Genomic DNA, 20,675 nt, shown 5'->3' with positions numbered 1-20,675 from the left:
TGTCCCACTAAAACCTGGAGAGATGCCTATCTATATGGTACATATTATTCTTTATCTATGGCGCTTACGTTAAGGTGCGTTTATATCAAACGAACGAATGCTCCTTCGCCCCCTACTTCACCGGAATCTGGGCCAGCGGTCCACGAAAAGCCCATCGTAAATTTTGCGGGGCCGTGTACATCGATACTTTTTATTACACAATTCCTTTAAAAGGCCCCGCGGTCCATGAAAAGTTAATCGTAAGTTTTGCGGGGCCCTATGTATACATATTTATTATTATAAAATTTAGAAGTACATACATATAAATACGTTTTTTTTTTGCCTCGCAAAATTATAGAACCCGGCCTCCCAAAAAGTTTACACCGGCCCTGATTTTTAGAAGCAATATAGGGCGAATTCCACTTACGCCCAAATCGCCCGCAATTTTCATTAAGGTAGGTTTTCCCATACGCGACTGGATGCAACGTCAAGAATTTCAAAGTCAATCTTCTCGAAAATGAAGCGCGATATCAAAAAAAGTTACTGTGTCTTTTCGACTCATAACAATTAAATAAATCGAGAAAAAGGAATAAAATTTTATGATATTGCGCTTCATTTTCGAGAAAATCAACTTTGCGTCCAGTCGCGTATAGAAAAACCTACTTTAATGAAAATCACGGGCGATTTGGGCGTAAGTGGAATTCGCCCATAGTGACAATATTAGTGCGATCAGTACCCAAAAACCTCAGAATACAAATGCCCGTGTAAATAAACAAATTGTTTATGTAATTCCCGATCATTCCACTGAAGATCTGGTAATTCTTGTATTTCAATTTCCTAGTGCCAGTCGTAGTGTAATAATCACCCGCTGCAAAACTTACCAGCGATACAAACATCTACGTTACGCCTCTTCACGAGTTTATACTCTATGGTCGTAAATAAAGAAGTAAAATGGATTGGCATCACTGATTATTATTCCTCACTCACACAGATACGGTGTTTAACCTAACGCAAAGCCAGAGGAGTATGGCTGCATACTGTTTCACGGGATGACTTCGATCACGAAAATGAATGGTTGTATAGTGTTCAAGTGAATTACAATTGTTTTGAATAGATTACTTAGTATGGAGTTGGGTTTGTCCAACACCCTGTTGGCGGGTGATCCACGATTAGTGGATCACATCGTTGGGGAAGTTAAATCTCAAGGGATCTTCGATCAATTTCGTAAAGAATGTATCGCTGATGTTGATACAAAGGTACGCATTAATTTTCTCACCAACATATTCACTGTCTCCAAAACCTGGGATAATTCCCACAGTTTCGAGAAGCCATTCTAAAATAGCGTTTCGCTACCTTGAGACACAATTACCGCTGTATTACATTTATTTATACTTTTCAAACGCTACGTTTGCACACGTAACAGTAGCCGTGGACTATTTCTCCGCGACGACTGGGAATACAGGATTATCGTTAATGGTAATTTATATCACTTCCGTTACAGCCGGCGTATCAGAATTTACGCACGAGAGTCGAGGGATCGGTAAACTCGTTTCTCGACAAGCAACCATGGAAGCCGGATTTGAACAAAAATCAGTTGAGGGAGACTTTGCGCAAGCACATACACGAGGCTCCGTATTTGGATGCCGGTGTAGAGCGCATAGTGGATCAAGTAGTAAATCCAAAAGTGTATTCTGTCTTCATGTCTCAGATCGAGGATGTAGTATACAAATTTCTAGGTATAGAAAGGCCGAAGGCGAAAGAAAGAAACGGCGCGTGTGGCCTTAAAGATTTATTACCTAAGGATTTGGATCCCGTCTCTCCGGAGTCTGACAAGAATAGCTTGAAAGACGTGTCTTTGGAATCGGTGGACGCGATGGAGGATCTAGAGGCGAGGAAAGAGGAGAAGTTGTTTTACGAACAGAAATCGCAAGAGGAGGATATCCCCGTGGAGAGGAATAAAATTAACAGCCTGGAGAACGGGCAAATATATTCGGAGGAGAAAGGCGAGAATGGTAAAGCTTTTAATAAGACTGGTAGTAATTTAAATTTAAATATCTCCGGGAAATCGGACGACAAGACGGAAGAGGACGAGGAAGATAGCCCGACTTTCGAGCCGATAGACATCATGAACCTGAACGAGTCTAATATCTCGAACGATTCGCATCTATCAGGAATATCGGAGCTGACCAGCCACAGATCGAGAAGCCCTGATTTCTGTAACGAGCTGTCGAGGGACAACTTCGATTACAGTAACCAGGATTCGCAGCTGAGCAAAGTCTCCTCGGATTCGCGGTTGTCGATCGTGACAGACTACGGATCCTCGAATCATGCGTCTACGCCGTTGCACGATTCGCTGAAGGACGAAGCGAATAAAGACAGATGCGATGCTAAGAATGTTAAAGAGAATTTTAAAGCGGTCCGGGAATACGAGTCCAGTAGGAATAGAAGTAAGAATATTTTTGAATTAAGTAAAGGTAAAGATGCGCAAGATGTTAAAGATTCTAAAGCTGCGAAGAACAGCCTGTCCTCTAAAGAGAATTCTCGCGACGCGATGGACAGCAGCGCGAAGGATAAGTACGAGCACAAGAATAACAAAGACAGGAGTAGGGACGGCGAGTCTAAATCAAAGTCGAGGGAGAAGAATCACGTGAGGGATGAAAAGCACCGCAGGGACAGGAGCAGTGACAAGAAGAAGCAAAGAAGTCACAGCAGTACAAAGTACGACAAGTACGATAGAAGTAAATCGAAAGACAAAGGCGATCAGCCGAGAGACGGCGCGGAGAAGAGTAAGGATTCGGAGAAGGATAATTACGCGAAGACGAAGGACGATAAGATCAAGGAGACGGATAAAAAGGATAGCGTCAGCAAGGAGGGAAAGGATCTAAAAGATCTCTATAAAGAGAAAATTAGGGAACTCAGAGAAAAGAAGGAACTAACGGAGAAGGAGAAGTTGAACAAAGACAAGGAAGGGAAGCCGAACAAGGAGAACAAAGACAGGAAAGACTCTCCGAAGGATAAGAAATCATATAGAAAGGATCACAAAAGTTCCTCTTCCAAAAATTCCTCGTTGAGTTCCCACGAAATTAAGACTGTTAGGACGTCGGACAAAGTCGATGGGAAAGAGAGGAGAAGCGAATCGAAAGATAAGGGCAAGCGAGACGAAAGACGCAGCTCGAAAGATGCGAAGTCTAAGAACCATCTGAGTACTAAAGTCGACTCAACGGAGAGGTCAGACAAACAAGACATAAAGAAGATTATTAAAAGCGAGAAGGAAGAGAAACTGGAGAGGTCCGAAGCGAAGAAGGACATTAAGTCGGGCAGTGATAAAGTAAATGGCAAGAAGGATCCGAAGAATCACGTACAGAATAAAAGCTCAACGCGGAATGAGAAATTGGACGGTAAAAAGGAGAGTAAAAGTGATTCGCAGAGTAAGGAGAAGAAGCGTAGAGAAGAGAAGAAGTCGAAGCCGAAGGATGATCATTCTAGCTTGAGGAAAAATTCTAACGACCGGCGCTCCACGGACAGAGACGGTTCGAACGGCTCGAGTAGCAAAAGCTCACAATCCAGTAATTCCAGTTCTAGCATCACGAATAGCAAGTCGGGCACGTCGAGTTTATCCAAAGAGGCGAATCACATGAGTAATTCCGGTAGCGAGACGTCTGACAATATCGAGGAGGCGCACACGAGCGAATTGAAATTATCGTCGGAGCAGTCCAGTTACAAGTTGGATAAGGCGTCAGGGTCGAACGCGGGGTACACAACGGATGGCAGCAGTAACTATGAATCGTACGCTAAGCAGGAACCGGAACCACCTGACAATAACTTGCCTCTGAAGAAACGACCGTTGCTTGGCGAAGGTAGCTCTTCGGGGGAAGTGAAGGTGAAGAAGCCGAAATTTGCGAAGAACATACACGAGGCCAAGAAGTTAATGAAAATTAGGAAGCAGATAGAGAAACAGAAGCTTGGGGAGAATAGGAAGACGGAGAAGAAGCTTCATAAGGCAGAACCTCCGGCGCAGTCGAACGCAGCGAATAATGACAACTTCGAAAGCGTGCCAGACGAAGAGCGGGTTCAGATAATAGAAATACCAGACGAGGAATACGAAGAGCCATACCCTGAGAACCATAGCAATTTAACATTGGAAGAGAGGTCGATAATGATGCTGCAGACAGAAGCAGGCACCAAGGATTTGCTGGAAGCACATTGCGACTTGAAATTAAAATTGTCGGACATGGAACTATGCATACAGCAATCGTTAAGCCAGTCGCTCCCTAGTAAGACGATAGAGGAAGTGACGCCACGGCAAGAGAGTCCTGATGTGCAGGCAACGTCCTCTGACAGGGAGGAAGAATTGCGAAATAAGGAGACAATTTCTGCCGTAGAAGACACAGTAGAAAGCAATGCAGCAAAGCGAGAAGAAATAGAAACGCCCTTCGACAAGGTTGTAATAAAGCAAGAGACTGTTACGCCTAAACCAGAGGAAGACGAACTATGTCAGGAACCTAATTCTGTCAGCGCTGGCATGAGTGACACTATCAAAGACGGAATATCGAATCAATCGGATGGAGAAAATGACGATTCGATTGATATAAAGGATGAGAAGATTCTGGAAATGCCTACAATATCGAAGGTTAAAGAGGAAGTTGTTTCTCAGGATGCTGAAGAGTACAGCCAGTTTGAAATAAGTACAAGTATGATTAAGGAAGAGCCTGTGACGGCCGTTAAGGATGAAGAAGCCATAGAGTCCGCTTCATCTGAGGACAACGAAGATTGTCGTTACTTCAAAGTGGACAATGAGAGGTCAGAGAAGTTCTGCAGCTTCCTAGAGTCGCTGGAATTGGTAGAGAACAGTTCCTTGGAGGATATAATTGAGAGTTTGGGGGGGCAAGTCGTATCTTCCATGCCGAAGGCTATGGCTCCGCCTTTGCCTAAACGCAAACACTCGTCTAGCCCACTGACGGATATACTATTAAATAACTCGAATAATAACAATGACGGCCATAAGAAAGCACTGAATTTACCTAACGAGGATGCTCTAAGTAGTATAAAGAAAAGGAAGCTGGTTGCGTCTAAAAAGCAACGGCTTCAGGCGAACATATGCGCTCCGCAAGGGCTTCTAAACGGTGAGAACTTTGTTATGCCTCTGAGTCCAGAAAGCGACGTATCTGCGACCAGTGAGAAAATACCGTCATCGAATTTAATTAAAGAAGACAAAGGGTACGTAAAATGATGAACTTTGTGGACGACTTTCTGACTTTTATCCGCTCTCAAATTTTATTCTGCCGAGTAAGAATTTCAGACTTTTATTTTTTTTCTTATAAATATGCAGCTTTAGTTCTTAGCTATTCCCGATTGTACTCTTCACGTTGCAATTGATTTGTTATGCAATTTCAGCCGGCACAGGAGCAGCCAGCGTTACTCAAGCGATGACTTATACAAACCACGTCCACTATTTTCAAGTTCTTCTCGCAGAAGTAGGAGGTCTAACCAGGCATAGCTAGTAGTACGTAGTTTCAGGTGTTAAATTATCTTTTACTTTGTGTATATAAAAAGTTCTAGTTGTTGATCCTAGTAATATACTCTACGCTATATTTGAATTGAATATTTTTGAACTCAATATAAATACTGGTCTGACCAAGCGAAGTCTGTAGATTATTACTCACGTTATAGTATCTTTAAAATTTATTCTACACGCAAGGAGGTCTAAATCTTTGGACATGTTTTATTCGGAGATTTCGAGGGATTCCTATGGGTTGACAATTCTTGAAATTTATTAAGAATTTTAAAGAACGATGCGGCGCTGAGCTTAACTAGAGGGGGTACAGGATATTTTAATGAACCAGCTGTTCGGAAATGACGTCTTCAGTAGCAACTGATTTCTATAGGGACATTGAATCCGACGCAGTATTATCGGAACGCGCACTTGAGAAATATTTTAAAACAGCTACGGACACTTTTTAAAGATACTTGTTTCTGAAGTAGTATAGTACTGCACTTTGGGAGTTCAGAGGAGACGCGAGCAGTTACGGTGTATGTACACATATTGAATTGTATAGTTATTAAATTTCATTGAAACTCATTGTAAAATTTGTATTCTTTGAAGGGAGCGCACGTGTACATTTCTGTGGATAATGTATATTTCATTTGCATTTCGAAATCTGTAGAGTAATAATACAGCTGTACGTAGTTTTTAGTTATAAAAAGAAAATTGAATAGTAATGGGTATTTTTTTTTTCGTGTTACTTATATTTAACTTTCTGTATAAAGCTCAATCTTATAGATAACACATGGATCTACGATTTAAACTCTGTGCAATTTTTCATTAATGTATATGTGTACACAGTACATTGGAAACGAGGGCAGAACGTATTTATAGGATTACACGTTAGGCGATTATTATACGCATTGTTTGGCGGCGACACACATTATTCATCCCTTAAAGTAAGTTTTACATGTGATCGCAGAAATTTTATACTTCCAATGTGTATCTTGCTTTCGAACTGTTGTTTCCCGAAGTTGATAAGTTGACGAAGAATACGTATGAGAATACAAGCCTGATAAGATAAAAAAGAAAAAGAATCACGGGGAGAAATCATTATGGTGTTTGATCAACGGTTTCACATTTTGACGACGCACGGGTGACGAATTCCTTAGTAATAATAATCTTGTTTGCAGCCTCTCGATGCATTCTGCTGGGCAATGTTTCTCTACAAATTAAGTTCAGCGAGGGTGGGTAGAAATTAAAAGCAACCGTTCTGTGATGTTAAACTAATGATAAAGCAATAGCTTCCATGATTCATTTTAAAACTAATGAGACGATAGCAACGAGCAAATTACAATGCGGAGGAGCCATTCAGTTTTTGCCAGCGTTATATAATTGCGCGACGCGTCGCTTTTTCACGCCGATACTTGGGGAAATTGTAATAACACATTTTTACGAAGACGTTACATTTATTAATAAGCGTGCTCTTAATTCTATACATGCATAAGTTTGTATAAATGTGTATATAAAAAGCAGGAGTACATTACACTTTATTACTGTGAAGATATTGTAGAATATTTTTTCCAACTTTTTAAAATATTTATTGCCATATGTAATATAGTATCTAAAAAAAATTTATAAAAACCCATTACTACTACGATTGCTTTGAAATAAAGCGATTTTTTGTATTACATGTTAAACGATCCTTAAGCATTGAAACACCTTCCCCCGACTGTAACGCCGACAAAAAAAAAGAAATAATATATCGCGCCTTGTGTATCGCAACAAGCTTTGCCTAAGAACCTGCGCGACTGAGTGTAGTTTCGAGTGTGTACACGAAGAAAACTCTTTTTATCTAGCAAACGTTACAAATGATAAAAGTAGGAATGAAATCGCATGTAATCGCTATACGTGCTGTGATAATACAAGATACACGACCGCAAACGAAAAGGATTCCATGGAACATCGTACTATACGCGATACTAGTTCCCAGATGATTAATCGAGTTACATGCTCTAAGTTATCTGTCGAATCATTCCATTTCCTTGTACCAATCAAGCACAATGCATTTTTATTTAACTCTACGAGTAATCCCCCCGTTCTTAAATGGATTTACTACATATCGCAAGGTATCTGGTACTTTTTATTAACAATTCCAGGAATTTCGTTGTAACGGTGAAAACTCATCATGTAATGCCCCCTCTCGTCTTACGGCTAAGAAATCGAAACGAGCGGTTTCAAAACCAATGGATAAATAAGCGAACAAGATACATAGCCAACTGTTAAGCAGGAGACGATCGGGTATTCCCCTAATGCCCGCTATACCAGCATATGTATAATTTTTAAAGATAATATGTTCCACCTATTGCGGGCGGAATTTCTATGCCATTGTTACAAGCTACACGGACACGTGTTGCGTTCCTTTGTAAGCTAACCTCAACCGAGACCTCTCATTTGCGACATTTAAGTAGTGAAAATCGTGTAGGTAATGCTCGCTGTACGTCGATCGACCTTGCCATTTAACCGAGCTCCACCTGAATCCATATCCATATGCAATACGATCAAAGACCTCCGCGTATTATTCAAAATGTTATGTCATAGGCTTTTACGTACATCGGAGATAAATTAATACGATCGATGATTTCGTGCCGAAAAGAATATAGTGTTTACGAATCCGAGTACGCTCCTAATCACGATTTTTCTATAAATAGAACGACGATTTACGGACAATATATCATCACACCGCGTAACGCGTTCATCTACTTGCTCGTTTGTACAATACACGCATTGTCTAGAATGTTGTTGCAAGCATTATCTATGGAATATCGCGAAGCGAGTTCAATGGAGCATGTGTAGACATTAAACGAAATCTTTCAATACCATTGATCGTTTATCTCTACAGCGCGATCTATATCGCCGCGAATCACCTTATAGATTGATAAGGTGCATGAACCATAAGTAGTAGATGTATTTTAAAACTATTTCACCGCTGTTCGTGAAAGTATTTTAAGCAGATAACGTCACGTTCAGTGCAAAGGGGTAAAAACATGTAAGTTTAAGCAATGAGACTTTTGGTGGGAAATAGTTTTTAATTTATAGATCGTGCGATGCTTTTTACGAGGATAAAAATGTGAACGCGATACAAGGAAAGTCATAAATTAGAGGAAAAACTGTTTTAATCTATGTTTACAACCTACTGAATAATTCTTGTTTGCATTGCTGCAGTTACAAGTGCACGGTGTTTGAAATATAGTTGAAGATTAAGAACGAAATACTTATATTATTTGCCACTTTATTAATTGCAAGTTGAGGGTTAGGGTTTCGTTCCCTAAGTTTACACGTTACGCCTCGAATATTATTTTCTTTGCTTCTACTGTTTCTTCGGGCGAATTCTACTTACGCCCAAATCGCCCGTGATTTTCATTTCAAAATTTATGAAACTCTGAAATATGGGAGAGGAATCTGTGAAAGGGGCATTATCGGAAAATACAGGTTTTTAAATATAAATTACGACTGGAAAACAGCAACACATAATTTGTGATATTCATTTTATTACAAAACGGAAAATTTATACAGTAGAGTTCGCCCAATGAAGCTGTACTTCTATCTTTTCACAATTCCACTGAACCAATATTTCGGAAATACTCTATATATATAGAAGTTATAATAGGCTCAGATATGAAGTTATTCGAAAAGTATCATTCCACTTTAATACAGTTTCAGGTACACAAGTGAAATCCCCCGAAGCGCGCAAGAATTTAACGAGTCAAAAGCAGCTTATTCGTCGAGCAAGAATTATAAAAACTACTCGATTCATCAATTGAAGTTGTCGCAAAGTAACCTCTCGTGCTTCGACTCGCAACTCTGTCACGCTTGTCTCGATGTATCATTCGACGCACCTTGGCGGGAGGGACGAAACGAGCCCGCCATCGGCGTGTCTGAAAAGGTAGAAGAACTCATAACCGTCGGATGGAATCTTCGGATTGAATTCATCGAAACCGAACAACACCGTCGGCGAAAGTGATATACGCAGCCGTGCGCAGAACACGATGCATCCGCGGAGCGCAGATGCACGACGGATGTTGTGGTGGTAGTAATCGGGACTATTTATTAAGCCCACTACTGCGTAGCACACTGCACGCATGCACCACGTGGTCGAGCACGACGCATGCGCGGCACGTGCGCGCACGCCTAACCTCACCGTCCCTAGCTCGCGACTATTCGTAAGCTGTACCGCGAAGAATGCCAACTTGCAGCGAGTTCTCTGATCGTTCGAGCGAGCAGTCGGACGGAACCGTACATCTCAGCCGCACCGAGGCGTGCCATTGTCGCCGCAGCCGGTTACAATAATCCGTAGGACAGTGGCTGCGTGTGCGTGGAGGGGGATTGCACATTGTAGATTTGCTTATCGGGGGTAGCAGCCTTTTCAATTCCAACACGGTCCCATTGAGACACGATCAGCGCCTGCAATTACGTCTCCTCGCGGGACGCACGCTCTTCGTTTACGATACCGCCCGAGCCCAGCGAGGCTTCGACCGTCGCCGAGTAAATGCTGCCGGACCAACGGTAACTGGGCATCGGTTAGCACACCGGGAGCGTGTTGCGTGCATAACGATCGGCAGCACTTCAAAGCCGTACGCTGGAACTCGCCTCGGCGCCTAGTGATAAACATGAATACGGAAGTATACGAGAGCCTGCCCACGTCTTCCGTGGCCGTGCACATGACGGCAGGTGCGTTCGCTGGAATCATGGAGCACTGCGTGATGTACCCGCTTGACAGTGTCAAGGTAATAGAAACTTCTCTCCCCCTGCGCATTTCCATCCGAGCCGCGACAGGCTTTACATAACCTCAACCGCGGTGCCCACGGATATTCGATACCCGGTTACGTTCAAACCAGACCCCAATGACATTGCATGTTTTACGGTGTTTGAATGGTAATGAGCCTGACGTTCGAACGTTGAGTAATCCCCGGAATTTCCTGGCAGCCTCCCCCGGGCCCCCTCACGCCGAAACCTGAGAATCAGGTGTCGCGCATGATCATCATTGCAATCTTAAGTAAATAACGAGACACTTAAATTTACGAGATAGCCGCCGCTTAATTGTCGCCCCCTCCCCCCTCCCCCGCGATGGAAATTTTACGGCCCTTTATGCAATTGCACCACCGTCTCGCTTTCCCGCATCGCCCGTCGTGAAATCCTTGGCCCAACCAATTCGGCCGATATCATTTCGCAATTATTTCCCGAGCGCTGTTAAGTCTCTTGCATTCAAATGCGCACGAGTTTAGTCATCACGTGATTCACTAATTACTTCCTATTATGGTAGTGGTCCATCCTGCTGCGCTCCGTCGTCAGCCACGAAAACGACGGACGCGGAGAATTATCCCGCCGCGAAACATTGTTGCCACTGTATGCATATTCGATTCTTTACATAATTCATTGACAACACGCATTCTTGTGCAAATTGACGGTATCAGATGGCACGAAATTTACGTAATAACAGAAACTTATTACCCCACGCACTACCTCCCTAATTCTTATTTTTTTTTTTCCATACATCGTACATCACTTCACATAAAATTCTCGAACTTAGCCGCACGAAGGTATCAGGCTCTAATTGCACACGAGCGACGATGATGGGACAGGTCGCCTCGTGGCATCGCTACTCGAATGATTCTGCAAAAAATCGCACGCAGGGGCATTAATACGTGCGAGGTCCACGCCACGAATCTCAAACATTCGTTATGTAACACGTCGCGGTTGGTTCTATTTTTGGTTTACTTTCAACCAGCGAGCTATATCAGCATTTACTTTCTCGCCCATTTATCCAAACGTGCGCTTTTAACGGGGCATGAATGTCGCGCTGTATGGGAATCTGTTATGTCATACGAATAATGCTACGGAATTAAAGCTTCAGGGTTCAATGACTTACGACCATTCGCGGCGCATTACCATTCGCGCCACTGTTCCCAGTATTGTAAAGTAACTGGAGATCTTTCAAGCATTCATTGAAAGATAGTAGCTACTAGCTCTATCTTTAGTCACTTGCAAGTCATGGTATTTAAGGCTCGACGTTATTGACATCGCAGTATTTTCCTGTCGTTGTGGAGTAATTATTAAAGATATATAATGGTACAAGAATGATAGAAGTAACATTACATTCAGTGGTGGATTTAACAGGGCCCATGAGCAGTTGTCACCTGGGCCCCTGCTCGGAAGGCCCCACTAGGGCCCCATCCTTAAAAAGAATTATGGTTTTATTCAAATTATATTTCTTTTCTGTATTATTACACAGAGCCCGTTTTCAGTAAACTAACGCTTTAGCTTCTCGAAAAATGGGCCCCTGCTCAGAGTGGGCCCTGTCTTCAAAAATAAATTATGATTTTATCCAAGCAATTTTTTTCTATTTCCCGAAGAAATGGGCCCTTCAACATTTGCCAACTGGGCCTTTTTTCTTAAATCCGCCACTGATTACATTTGCACTTCTTTTTTTATTTGTACACATCTTTGCGTGCGGATGAATATAATGTTCCACTGTGAAAGGAATACAGGTGGAAACCTAAAAAAAAAATAAAGCTCTAGGGTAGATGTCCCATTTATTGTCAGTGTCCCTATTGCAGCCACTTTATTTATTTCACTTAAGAAAAAATGTATAAAGAATGTACTATAATAATAAGAAGAACTGTCCCAATTTTATGATAACTTCTTTTGTACGATATTCTTTATACGTTGCGTGTTTATTAAGTTAAATAAATGAAGTGGCAGTAATTGGGACATTTGCTCTAGTGAAATAATAAAAAAAGACTGAATAAACATTGGATATTCCACGAGTTCTTTGACCAATGAAGCTTCCACTTATAGCTGGCAAATATACTGTTTACGTGTAACGAAGAGAATATTCTTTAATTATATACATATAATTGTTTTCTTTATATTTAGACGAGAATGCAGGCGTTGACCCCTGGCCCAGGTGGGGGAGGAGGAGTAGGAGAAGTTTTAACTAGAATGGTACGGCAGGAGGGTGTTTTCAGACCGATTCGTGGTATGAGTGCAATGGTAGTAGGAGCTGGTCCAGCACACGCATTATATTTTTCATGCTACGAATTTATTAAAGATAAGCTATTAAGTTCGAAGGGTCATTCCGAATTGAATTTGGCTGCTTATGGAACCGCTGGCTGCATCGCGACGCTACTTCACGACGGCGTAATGAATCCAGCTGAAGGTAAAGCATCGGAGATTTAATTGCGATTCGAGTAATCGGATTACAGTAGCGGACGAAAAAGTTGCGTTTTCGATCTACACCAGGGTTGGCGAATCTATGACACGTACGAACATTTTGCTGGCACGTGAATGAATTAATTCCAGAGATGGGCAAAATATTATTCGTCATGTGTCGAATGAAATTGCCCTGAGTTAACTGTATTCGTCAAATAATCTAAAGTTGGAGTAAGGGGTCATTTTTAAATTACGTAAGGCTTTCTGGGGGAGGGGGGGGTCGTGAATATCTTACGTTTTCTTACAAGGGGGGGAGTCAGGTAGTGTCTTACGTAATATTGTTTATCTTAATTGTAAATAAATACAAATTCTATCATTAATGTTTCAGAAAAGTAGTTTTAATTTAAATTTCCCGAAACCAACTTAAATGAATTATATAAACCTTTAAAAGAATTTTAATGACTAAAAAAATTAAGTGTAAAAAATATTACGTAAGGAGGGGGTTGGAATATCAAATCTTACGAATTCTTATACTGGGGGGAGGGAGGGGGTAAGAATTCGTAAAAATTACCCTTACGTAATTTAAGTACGGTCCCTAACTTTTATTTGATCCGGTATTTAAATAATTTTTTGCTTAGTTAATGCTCAACTCTGGTTAATTCTTATGAAAATCTATCTTAACTTTTTAAACTTGTCTCAATAAAATTCTGTTATGATTAATTTTCTACTAATTTTTCCGCAGATAAAAAGGTTCGCCTCGCCTGATCTACTCTACTTCTACTACTTTTTAACTTCATCAGAGAACTGTAGCACGTGCTCAATATATATTCTGATGGAGAATTAAAAGCTGTATAAAAGCCAGTTGAAGAAAAGAAAAAGCCTACATAACATTAAACAAGACAACACGCTTCCAAAGTCGACAAGAAGTTACCGCTTTTGAAAAGTAATAAAGAATCAAATATTTCGGAACAAGATGTTGTTCCGTTGAATGCCATTTAAGACTTTCGTTTGTTAGTTAAATAAATTCGACTTTAACTGGGTTTCATGCGGCTTTAGACTCTCCATCAGAAGATGTATATCAAACGCATACCACAGTTCCAAGTCGATGCTAAAAAATAAGAGAAATAAAACAAATCGAAGAAGCGCTAACTTGTTTCCCCGCTACTGTATATAAATGTTCTTTCCGCACAATTTACACCATTATGCAAGTTATAGAAGATACAGAATAAATTTTTCTTTCTTGGGAATTACAGCCGGCTAAATGCGATTCGTAATTTCTAGCATTTTGTCCAATGAAGAATAAAATTATCTTATTCCAGTGGTTAAACAGCGATTGCAAATGTATAACTCTCCTTACCAAAATGTCATGACGTGTATAAAGAATGTATACCAGAAAGAAGGTGCGTATGCATTCTATAGGAGCTACACGACTCAGCTGGCCATGAATGTACCTTTCCAAATGATTCACTTTATGACTTACGAAGTGGCGCAGATCTTCACAAATCCAGAGCACACTTACAATCCTCTAGCGCACATGGTATCTGGTACGTAGATATCATTCTTAAGGAAGCAATGTACCGATCAGTGGCGGATGCAACCCTTTCGTTATGAGCGCCGACTATAATCGGCAGCCACGCGACGACCCGTGTGCACAAGCGCCGACTTTAGTTGGCGTCACGAAACGAGCTGCCGATCCTAGCGTCGACTTTAGTCAGCATCTCTGGTAGTTTAAAAAAAAATTATTTTATAGAAAACAAACACTTTCGCGAAAATGTACGCCGTAACGAAAGGGCTAAGAAACAAGGCCCAGGTGGCAAACGTTCTGAGAGGCCCATTTATGGGGTAAAATGAAGAGGTAGTTTACCAAAAACGAGCCAAGTGTAGTAACACGAAAAAATGTAGGGTTTGGATACCTATACCTAATCACAATTTTTTTTTTGGAGATGAGGCCCTAGGGGGCCTTCTTGGCAGGGGCCTAGGCGGCAACTGCTCATTAATCGTCCTGTTAAATCCGCCACTGGTGCCGGTACTTAATATGTAATTTAATACGGTTGATTTTCAACGCATTAGCACGTTGGTAGTATCGCAGAATTTCATTGATGTCTAAATCGTGATGATGAATTGCAGGTGCATTGGCAGGAGCTGTTGCTGCTGCGATCACAACACCTTTAGATGTTTGTAAAACACTTTTAAATACCCAAAGTGGTGGTATACACGCTCAAGGTATGATGGATGCCATTAAGAAAGTTTACTCACACGGAGGTTTGCGAGGCTACTTCCGTGGTTTAAATGCCCGTGTTCTTTATCAAATGCCTGCGACTACGATTTGTTGGTCAACGTGAGTATATGATATAAAGTAATAAGTCTATTAATTCACACTCACTTTCGAATCTTAACTAAATGGTATTTTGGCCGTTAGGGAGAAAATAACGAAAAGCATATCTTTGAAAGATTCACTACTTAATCGTTTCTAAATTTGAATGTAGTGTAGATATATCAAGCAATTAGTTGCTTGGTATGTTTATACTTACTAGAGATGGGCTTTAGTCGAATAAATATTATATAAATTTATATAATTTCGAATATTATTATGTAAATGTAAATTTTGTAATCTTCGAATAACATTAAGTTATTCGAGAATAACGAATAAATTTTTATTCGAATAAAAAATTATTCATTATTCGAGAATAACTTCATTTTATTCGCAATTCTTATTCGATATCATTCGAATAATGCCCAACTGTGAGTTATTTACACATAAACTCCATTTTTCTGATTTAAAACAGTACAAGTATATATTGGGAATATTTTCGCTTTCGACCGCCATGAGTTAAATGTATAATACTCGTGATATGAGGCACTTAAATCAGAACCAAAGGAATGCAAGTTCCTTTTTTCATTTTTTTTTTTTAATTAAGCGGTTATGTTTAAGCAGAGACGGGCGAAAAATTATTTAAAATTAAGCCATAACTCCTTAAGAACAGAAATGGTTAGTTAAATCGTTAAACATGCTGTCGCCTACTACATGTCAAGCATTAAATACAACTTAATTTTCATAAAGACTTTACGTAGAATTTTTTCAACACATTTGAATTCCAAACTCGATTCTCGCGATATCAGAAAAGCGTGACTTGCATGCCTTTGGTTCGAGGTGCCTCGTATAAACGATACTACTGCGTATGCATCGAGTCAAATAGGGCTGTACATACTAAGATTTTCTAAAAGATTATATAATGCTACGTGGAATATTATAAAAATATCTTTCCCGCAAACTACGTAGATACGAATTTTTCAAATACATATTCCACGAGAAACAAGACGATGGATACTGCGGGCCAGAAACTGAGAATGACTTGAGTGGGATGAATCAGAACCAAGCTGCTTCCTCTAGGTCTAGCCGCTTTCAGGACGTGAGCGCGTACCTTAATAAAAACGCCCCGACCTCAGTGTTACTTGATGTGACTACAAGTTAGGTATTTTTGAATCTTTTACGTCACCTTTACACTAAAACATTGTTGGATGAGAGATAAGTGTCCGTTTTTCGTATTTCGAGAGTTTATCAATGACGAGTGATATTTTGTTAATTCATCTGTTACTATGGTATTATTACATGTGTATAATAATTCATGAGGGATGAGTACATACGATCGAAAATCCATCTGTGAGCCAAGTGCAGGACGCAGGCTCGTTGGTACGAGAGATGTATCAGAAAATCTTTTTAAGTTACGTCGTAGTATATGGCTGCTTTAAATAGCGTGTCGCCCGATCACAATAAAATACATGCGTTTCTTTTGTCGAGGGTGGAAAACAAAAACAATATACAAAAGCGAAAGAATGAGACGTAAATTCGTTGGAGATACGAAGAGAATAATTTATATGTTTGTATAATTATCGTGTAAAGAAATATTCGATTCCCTTTGATTCCGTAAAATTTAAAACCGTCGCTGAGTGTTGTTCCATTCTGTCGGACGGGATACCTATCCGTCTGATATATATCACTCCAGGAAGCGAGAAAACAAAATCCACGATTAGCGATATTCATTGAGAAATAAACAATTATTGATACTAGTACTGCTATTGTCTACCATACTGCTCACAGGGGGTAACGCGATAAGTTCATCGGGAGGATTGAATGAGAGCTCACTGTTTCACGAACACAGTAAATAAGAAAAAAGAAAACCCACGAAATTACACGTAAACTACATTCAATTTATTTATGAGACAATTATGTATGTTTTTGTTATAAAGTAATAATTTATATTAACGTATTTGCATGGACTTATTTCTGACGTTCACAAATTATTTAATATGTAAAAAGAAATCGAAGCGTAACGAATGATTGTCCATTAGAGTGAGTCATATTTAATTTTGAATCGAAGAAATATATATATATATATACATATATATTACAAAAAAGAAAACTGTTGAGAATACTTCACTTGAATGCAGCAAAGTTATACATATTGGGCCAGTTGCATATAAAAGGAAAAGTAATACGAGCATCGATGGGAAACATTAGGTTCGACGGGCACGTTCCGCTCGAATACCGAAATTAGGTCACGTAGCGCACTCAATATTGTACCATATACTAAGCTAAAAACAGTGGGATGCACGGGGAAGGGGGAAGAAAAGATTAACGACGAAGCGAGCGTAGCATAATTAAGTCGGCATAATTGAAAAGTAATCTCTGACTTACGAAACCACTACTGAAAATTTCGCGTGCTTTAGGCGGAGGTGTGAAGTTTTAGTATTTGATATTTATATAAGGTATAATACACGGTCTAAGGCTAAGCAAATTGTACATTTATTACGGTATGATATCGATCTTCGGAAGAAAGAGAAATCTCTAGATAAGTCTTGCATAGAACGGAACAGAGGGGTTTAGATTGCTATGAGGGGGATGATTGTTTCGCTACAGTAAACAGACTAGACCAACCGCAGGTGGTGTAAAGTAATTATTTTGTATAGCGATGTAGATAAGTTAATGTTACATGCGTATGTACAGTACGAACAGACTACGAAAGAAGGAAAAAAAAAGATAGCAATGTTATTGTGCGATAGGTACAATTCGTCTTGATTACCCAAGTACAAAGTAAGAATTGCTCCTTAGTCAGTTTGTAATATAAACGATATTGCATCTAAATCTTATGACGTACCACAATATTGCTTCCTATGGCTGTGATTACTGGGTCATTTGATGTTGACTTTAAGAGGGAGTAATATCATGTGAGAACTCATATTTCACGCCATATTTATTTATTATTACAACACTGTAATACTTACTCATCGTTACCGATATATCATTGTTTAACGCCGCATATCGGTGATCCTCCGCGCGCGTAAAAAAAAAAGTGTATCACGATCTTTCGCAAATATTTTTTTTTATAACACACACGTACTATTTTTCTCGAGGAACATTCGAAACGTCTAAGCTGCGGGGATTCGATCTTGTAAAAATTTGAACGTCGGCAGCTAGATTCCAATTAATACACGGCATATCTGTGCACACGCGTATATACATATAGGCATCGTATGTATATAGAATATGTAAGTGTACCAAATAAATGACAGTACGAGTTCCAGTGATTTTGTCCGGTCTATAGCGAGCGCGTCTCTCGCGTTCGCTGGTAGCTTCTTAAATTCGATTGTCGCGCAAAATCTTTTACGTATAATCTCTTTTTAAGTGTTTAAATAAATACTCACTTTGCGTATTGTGAAAATACCAGCTGCCCAGTTTCTACCGATGTTAGATGGCGAGTCTGATTTCGGATGCTTAGGGGAGGGGGGGCACAGAAACCAGTTGATTCCCACGGATTATTTACCTTAGAATTATCGGCGGATTTAGTCTCTGCCCCCTGGAATTGTTTAACTTCTTTTTAATCGAATTGTACATAAACTAATGCTCCCACTGGTATTATTATATAAGTTAACGATGATAGCACAGTGATAAGTAATTGATCGGCATACAATAAAGCGTATTATATTGTAAGAACAGTGTAAATAAAACGATTCTATAAAGTATGAAAACCATGTAGCGAATTCTCTCGCCTGATACGCCAAAGGGATCGTTGAGTAAAATAAACATTAAAGCATCGCGAAGTTTTGTAATCGCACTTCATAGTTGTCACGGCGAAAATTCTCTGTAAATGTAACGCTTAAATATCGTTGGGCTTGTGCTCAGTTTTTTATATATTGATCGCCTAAATTTTCAGAGTGTAAATAATATATTTAAGCCATGTCGAGGGGAGGGATTTGCGATTCTCGTTGCCAGGCATTTTACACCGCAATGATAGAGAAAGAAGAGTCTATGCGTATGAGATGGTTTGTGAAAAATAAGCAGAAGTTGTTGGAGCATCTGGAGAAAACGAAACCTGCGAAGAAAATCGAACTGCCACCTATTCGGGAACGAGAGCGGAAAGAACCGAGCGTGGACATTGTATGCGATTGTGTTACGCATAGAATTAATTATCTTCAGACTGAAAGTACAGACTGAAAGTCAGGCAACGTTTCCTATTTTGTTGTAGATACGCTTGAAACCGTTGCCGAATTGGAGGCCGATGGAGCCTGATGGCTCTATCAATATAAACATAATGAAACCGATAGATCCAAAAGTGAGAGCCATTTTGTACGAGAATGAGGCAACATTTATCGCCGCAGAAAACTATCTTCGTGAAAGGTTCTACACATAACACTAATTTCTTGCGAACGCGAGGAGAAGAGTTTATTGTAAGCGCATTTTAGCCAAGCGCCGCGATACGAAGAGAAAAGAAGTTTATATAAACAATTCATGACCGAAGCACAGCGACAATCAATTAATTGTTATTAATTTCTTCGATTCGCCGCGCTTCTCCAAAATGCGCGAACGGCTTTTGGCATTAGCTTCTTCCTATTTTTATGGAAATACGAAGAAGCTTAGTACACTTGTTTTACAATGCATTTAATTAAAAGGGTTTCTATAATATCAAATTTCTCATTTTTGGTATCCACCTTCCGTTTTTTACATGTTTTTGCTTCGAGGTATTTGCATTGTTCGTTTTGTGTTAAGAGATTAATGTTATTGTAGACGGAAGGACATGCCAGAGAACCGTCACTTCTACCCAGATTGCACGAGCTGGGTATACGGATGGCGACTAACAGATTATCCACCTGTTCCACGAAGCAAAGTTGGAAGAACGGCTCTTGTAATGAATGAATTTTACCATCCATGGCTATCCAGCCTCCGAACAGATCCAGAATGGTATCGCCCTCCTCAAATTACTCAATCAGTGTGCAGGGACAATGAATATTAATATTTAATGTAAAGGGAATTCGACTGTGTCCGAAGCTTGTAAGAGAATGTTTGATAAGTTCATATATTATTAGCTATACTTTTTCCAGGGGAAGAATTTTATAATTGTATACGAGTGTTATAAGTTATCGTAATAGTCTGTAACTTTCCTGAACGAATTATTTATTGTAATTTTAATTGGGGACTGTTTTTTAAAAGTCCCTCCTATGTTATAGGAAAAAAAAACATTTTAACAGTAAATTTTCACAAAAATACAGCCTAGGAATGAATCAGTATGATTATATCTGTATGCACATCATTGTAGATTTAAATAGCCCGGTTTTACCACGCGTGTTAAGATAGAACAAGAATATGTTATTTCGGGGATTTATCAGCGCTTTTGAGAATTCCTGGATTTCTCTTTGGGCCTTGTCGTGTGCGATTTTACCACTTCCAAAACTGTGAAAATCGCTGTTCTCAATAGCCAAAGAACTTTAAATCGCAGTGGTTTCTGATATGCAAATTGTCGGTTGACAGTTCCTTTCCGTTCAAATTATCTATCAGGGTTACCACTTTACCAGGAAAATCCCTACCGTAGTGGGGGGGAAACAACCTTTGCGTCGATTGGTGTACCCCCTCCACTACGAGTAGGAACCCTCTGGCAGCCCTAAAGGTGCGATTTCATGCTGACACTCGACGCTCGTTCGTTGGTTAAGCGTCGGTCACGTGATTAGT

The 20,675-nt window shown here is 40.0% G+C and overlaps 3 protein-coding genes and 1 long non-coding RNA gene across 4 annotated transcripts in view; 3 read left to right on the top strand and 1 right to left on the bottom strand.

Annotated features, from left to right (window-relative positions):
• The window catches only part of LOC143376041 (uncharacterized), a 37,838-nt gene extending 37,150 nt beyond the window's left edge, over positions 1-688 (bottom strand). The window contains exon 1 of the long non-coding RNA XR_013087020.1: positions 639-688. This is a non-coding gene — a long non-coding RNA (uncharacterized LOC143376041). The remainder of the gene's footprint in view (positions 1-638) is intronic.
• A 271-nt stretch (positions 689-959) lies between these two features.
• On the top strand, positions 960-7,097 carry LOC143375915 (uncharacterized). The gene is made up of 3 exons (XM_076825554.1): positions 960-1,235; positions 1,481-5,196; positions 5,374-7,097. Exons 1-3 carry the CDS (start codon positions 1,104-1,106, stop codon positions 5,474-5,476), a joined length of 3,951 nt encoding a protein of 1,316 aa, XP_076681669.1. The 5' UTR covers positions 960-1,103; the 3' UTR covers positions 5,477-7,097.
• A 2,734-nt stretch (positions 7,098-9,831) lies between these two features.
• On the top strand, positions 9,832-17,273 carry LOC143375929 (mitoferrin-1). The gene is made up of 5 exons (XM_076825589.1): positions 9,832-10,248; positions 12,398-12,680; positions 13,993-14,217; positions 14,801-15,011; positions 15,954-17,273. Exons 1-5 carry the CDS (start codon positions 10,132-10,134, stop codon positions 16,144-16,146), a joined length of 1,029 nt encoding a protein of 342 aa, XP_076681704.1. The 5' UTR covers positions 9,832-10,131; the 3' UTR covers positions 16,147-17,273.
• Positions 17,274-18,406: 1,133 nt separating this feature from the next.
• LOC143375933 (uncharacterized) lies at positions 18,407-20,217 on the top strand. Its single transcript, XM_076825596.1, has 3 exons — positions 18,407-19,109; positions 19,198-19,349; positions 19,737-20,217. The coding sequence occupies exons 1-3, from the start codon at positions 18,909-18,911 to the stop codon at positions 19,960-19,962; spliced, it is 579 nt and encodes a 192-aa protein (XP_076681711.1). The 5' UTR covers positions 18,407-18,908; the 3' UTR covers positions 19,963-20,217.
• The last annotated feature ends 458 nt before the right edge of the window (positions 20,218-20,675 follow it).

Source organism: Andrena cerasifolii, chromosome 13 (genome assembly GCF_050908995.1).
Source record: "Andrena cerasifolii isolate SP2316 chromosome 13, iyAndCera1_principal, whole genome shotgun sequence".
Taxonomy (NCBI): domain Eukaryota; kingdom Metazoa; phylum Arthropoda; class Insecta; order Hymenoptera; family Andrenidae; genus Andrena; species Andrena cerasifolii.
Note: the sequence above shows the minus strand (reverse complement) of the source record. Positions and strands in the feature narration are given on the sequence as shown.